This window comes from Littorina saxatilis, linkage group LG2, assembly GCF_037325665.1.
Source record: "Littorina saxatilis isolate snail1 linkage group LG2, US_GU_Lsax_2.0, whole genome shotgun sequence".
NCBI lineage: Eukaryota > Metazoa > Mollusca > Gastropoda > Littorinimorpha > Littorinidae > Littorina > Littorina saxatilis.
In genome coordinates this window covers 97670246-97675245 of record NC_090246.1, presented here as the reverse complement: position 1 = coordinate 97675245, position 5000 = coordinate 97670246, and the positions used below count along the sequence as shown (strand labels likewise).

At 38.7% G+C, this 5000-nt stretch overlaps 1 protein-coding gene across 1 annotated transcript in view; it reads left to right on the top strand.

Annotated features, from left to right (window-relative positions):
- The window catches only part of LOC138960452 (neuropeptide SIFamide receptor-like), a 62137-nt gene that overhangs the window by 30504 nt on the left and 26633 nt on the right, over positions 1-5000 (top strand). The window contains exon 2 of the mRNA XM_070332363.1: positions 1928-2027. Within this exon, the coding sequence (XP_070188464.1) occupies positions 1928-2027 (100 nt within the window). The remainder of the gene's footprint in view (positions 1-1927; positions 2028-5000) is intronic.

The following is a 5000-nucleotide window of genomic DNA, read 5'->3' as shown; positions in this document are numbered from 1 at the left end:
ATATCAAGTAACTGATAACAGTTTTGTGTCGTAAACTGTTTTCCCACGAAAGCCAGTGCAAACACAACATTTTTAGCGACTGATTTATCCATCAAATAATAAGCTTGTGAATGAGTGACTGTGAGTGAAAAAATAGCGAGTGAGTGAACAGTGTTTGTCTTGGAGTTTATCGACACCTTTTGTGTGTGTGTCAGTGATAAAATAGTCTTTAGTCAGTGTTTACATTTTTTGCATTGTATATTTTGACATCTGTGTTTGATAATGGTATTTTACGGGTTTGCTAATGAATAAGGTGCCATCTGTAGCATATTATATTTCACATCGTTTTACATTGGAACAAAGAAGTAAACGACGCGACTTTTATATTCTATTCGTATTTTATTTTTCACATGAGGTATTTACTTCCTGTCTTGCACGTGGACTACATTTTCGACTCTTGTTTTGCAAGATGATTTTGGTGCGATTGTGCGATGAAATTTCGTTTTAAACGCACATCACGTCCAATACTTCAGTCATGTTGCACACTGCATACTGCAGCACACTGTTACTGTAATAAAGTATCATAGTCAATGCTCCATATCGACGTCGTCGTGGAATTTTGTCTTAACTCTTTTTTAAACAGCATTACAGGAGAAGGACAACCCTGATTACTTTTATTCTTACATTATGTTTATATTCCTTCCTGGTATGGAGAGAAAGATAACAGAACGTTGAATCATGCATTGACAATTTCATTTAACAAATATTTTTCATGAAGAATGATTTATTTAGTTTTAAGCTCAAAAACATCAAAATCACCAAGAATCGAGTTATAATTCCAACATTCCATGATGGTATCATTATATATACAACAGTGTATGAGACCCACGCAGAACTATGGTCTTCTGGCACCAGAGATAATAAAAATCAATAGGGTTCTGTATGAAATTTGCATTTAGTCTTTCTTTTTCTTGCTGAGTGTATGTACAGTCTAGAGAGGAGACGGACATGGTGTGAGCTTGTCCAGGGGGGTATATGAACATCTCAGTGGCAGGGGGATGGAAGCACTTGTTGATGAGTGGGAGTGTGTATGCGCGTGGTGTGCACGAGGACTGATGTATGCACGTGAGTGATATTTGTAAATGTGTATTATTATAATATCATCTTTGTATTTATATTATTGAAATTGTTATATCTCGATGTACAGCGCTAAGAGCATAGTTAAATTTGTGAAGCGGCGCTATATAAGCTATCTTTATTATTATTATTAATCATTAAAACAAAATAGGTCGAAAGCCGCTTGATCATTCAATACTTCATAATATCATTCTCTCTTGTGCTAGAACTAAACATATCTGGCATAAGAGAGAATAAAACACCTTGAAAAAATAAGGATGAAAGTCGCTTAATCGTTCGATACTTCACAATATTATTCTCGCAGGTGCTAGCAAGGAGAGTGGTTCCGCATTGCTCTCACTGACGGTTGCCTTACTTCCCTTTGCTTGTTGGCATACGTGTTGTTGTTAGACCTCTGCTAGGAACATATCCTGTTTCACCTCTATTGACAGAGTCCGGAGATAAAACAGAAGTTGGTTGGTTGGTAACCAGGTTGGTTGGTAACCAGGTTGGTTGGTAACCAGGTTGGTTTTTGTTTTGTTGTTATGTCCCTTCCACCTATTTGGCTGTTCGAGACCGATTCAATTTTGTTTCCTTTCAGATGAAACAAAGTGATTGAAACGTTTTGTTTTGTCATTAATTAAACGTTTCCAATAACTTACCATTCTTGTTTATTTCTTCTGAATGTTGGAAAGTAAGCAGTCTGTCTTTTTTGGGGATTTCAGATGAAACAGAAGGCGATATGCTACCCGAAGACCGAAATACGATCTTGTCATTAGGTCTTTGTCTCACCCATAGTTTTGCTTATTCTTGTCTGTATTGCGTGTTGCAGGCTGGCGATTCGGGGCTTTCATGTGCAAAGCTGCGCCTTACCTGCAAGGAGTGTCTGTATGTGCGTCCGTCAACACCTTGGCCGCCATTGCAGTAGACAGGTAGGTGTTAATTGTTCTTGTCAAGTTGGCATAGTTAACTGTGCTGTCACACAATCATTACCTAATGTTCTGGATACACATACACATGTGTCTTGAATACTGGCACGGTTTTGTTGTTTTTACCCTATTGCTGACAAAAGTAATCATGTATACAGTCGAACCTGCCTTGGCGACCACCTCTCAAAAGCGACCACCTCTCAAAAGCGACCACCTCTCAAAAGCGACCACCTGCCCATTATGGCCACCCAAAAAGGACCCCCGATTTTTTTTTAATAATTCACTTTTCCATGGTGACTGTAACGACTAGTTTTGTTTGGTCTCTTTTTTGAGGACCGACAGAGTATTATCCCATTACTGTGATCAAACATTCATCTGTTCTTAAAAAAAATTACGAATATGCTACTCGCAGAGTGCCGTCATGGTAATGTGCTCAAATTTGTCGTCTTCTTGCGGCGAAACTAATAATTGCCAATCTGCAGAGTGTCACGATGGTCTTGTGTTCTGCTGAACTGTCAAAATTCACAGTCAACGCCGGACCACAATTTCCATCCCAGACTTTTGGGTGAATGCCAAATCCCTACGATTTCGGGACGAAAGTAGGCAATTGTGCTGTTTCGAAGGATGCTACTGTTCTAAACTGTGCGCACGTGCATGAAGGCACGTATACAAATACTTACAAGCGTTTTTGGTGCAAAGCAATTTCAAGTAGCCCGTCAAAAGATAATTATTCGTGTTTGGTGAGAAACGAAAAGAAGTTAAATACAAAAATAAGTTTCCGCCACCCGATTTTAGACCACAAGGGTAAAGTTCTTTGAGTGTGTCTGTGGTGACAAAATGATTCTAAAGCTAGGCCGTAACAGAGAGTGTCTTCCGCCTCATCTGGCTGGTATTCCCATAATCGAAATACATCCCTTTCCCCTCGCCACTGACAGATACTCCTGTTACCCAACCTCAATCAATAAGGATCAGTCCGTTTCCAGAGAAGTAGGAGACAACAGTAAAACCTTGCTTGACAAGAAGAAGGCAACCAGCAAAAAAAAAAGAAAAAGAGAAAAGCATACCATTTCAAGACACGTCCCGGCTGTGCAATGAGCGAGTGTTATTGCAGGCGAGTCTTTGGCCCCCGTCTGGCTCAAACCTATCTGATTTACATTTACTTTGAGAAACGGTCTTCTGAAGGTACTTTCCCCGAAGCCCCTTTGCACACGCCGTGACCTATTCTTGGTTTGTTAACTGATTCTCGATTGGAGAAGTATTCTGTGTGTGACAGGCTCACTTGCGCTGCCTTATTTATATTCATTTTGAGAAACGGTCGATTCGCGGTAGTGTTCCAGAAGCTTCTTTACACACACTCTAACCTATTCTTGGTTTGTTTACGGATTCTTGATTGGAGATCGACAAATATGTGTAAGACGTGTCTACTTTCAATGCGGTATCTTTTGCAAATAACTAAAGTTTATCTACTAAGTTATATATGTGCGAAGTACTAGCCAACGCGGCTCTGTGTTCTGCAACTGACTACAGTTCATCTACCATTAATACACAAAGCCAAGGAGCCAGTTTGTTGGCGGAGACTGTTTTGGATCTGAGGAATGTGCAACACAAGAAGAAAATCTTGAGAGTTTGCTGAGAACTATTGGCGGAAGGTCTTCAACAGATTTGGCGAATGGCTGTGACAGTCCAGAATTAAACAAGTCGCGTAAGGCGAAAATACATTTAGTCAAGCTCAGTCGAACTCACAGAATGAAACTGAACGCATAGCATTTTTTCCGCAAGACCGTACACTCGTAGCTTCGTCTGTCCACCGCTCGTGGCAAAGGCAGTGAAATTAACAATCCAGAAAAGCGCGATAGCGGTTGCGCTGAGGTGGATAGCACGCTTTTCTATATCTCTATTCTTTTTAACTTTCTGAACGTGTTTTTAATCCAAACATATCATATCTATATGTATTTGGAATCAGGAACGGACAAGGAATACGATGCAATTGTTTTTAAATCGATTTTGGAATTTTATTTTAATCATAATTTTTATATTTTTAATTTTCAGAGCTTGTTTTTAATCCGAATATAACATATTTATATGTTTTTGGAATCAGAAAATAATAAGAATACGATAAACGTAATTTTTAATCGTTTTATAAAAAAAATATTTAATCATAATGTTCAGATTTTTAATGACCAAAGTCATTAATTAATTTGTAAGCCACCAAGCTGAAATGCAATACCAAAGTCCGGCCTTCGTCGAAGATTGCTTCCAGTAATTTCTGCATCCAAAATGTCATTAAAAACACTGTGCGGTAGAACCTACGTCCTCCTCTACATTTATGTCAACTCCTTCCTTAAATACTCCTTCAAAATGCTTCAACCAATCTTCCTTCTCAATACAATTCATTACCCTTCTCTTCGTTCTATGCCTGCGAATTTCAGCCCAAAAGTCTTTTGGGCTTTGCATTGAATCAAGCAAAGCATCTAAGGATGCTTTCTTTTCTTGATTCCTCTTTACATTCTTCAAACCATTGTACTCTTTACGCTGTTCTTCATACAACCCATAATCTTCCTTCAAATTAGTGTCTCGGAAGTGTCTTAAACATTTTCTCACTTCTTTTCGTTTGATATGGCATTCTTTGTCGAACCATACTGCTGTCTGTGTTTTGGATTGTCCCCCTTGAATAATGACCCTTTTCATGCAATCTGCCGCATTCAAAACAGCATCAGTAAACATATCAAGAGATCTTTCTGGACATTCATCAATCATTGCCTGTGCGTCATTCACATTTTCAGTAAACTCTTCAGATAAAACACAATTTGTAAATTGCAGAACCTTATCTTTACTCCAAAAATACTTTTCAAATTTCACACAATTTTGTTTTTTCTTCAACCTTTCTTCTGCAACCTGGCATTTACACACCATTTCGAGTGGCATATGGTCAGACTCGATTCGATCGGCTACAATCATTCTGTGAACAAAATCTGA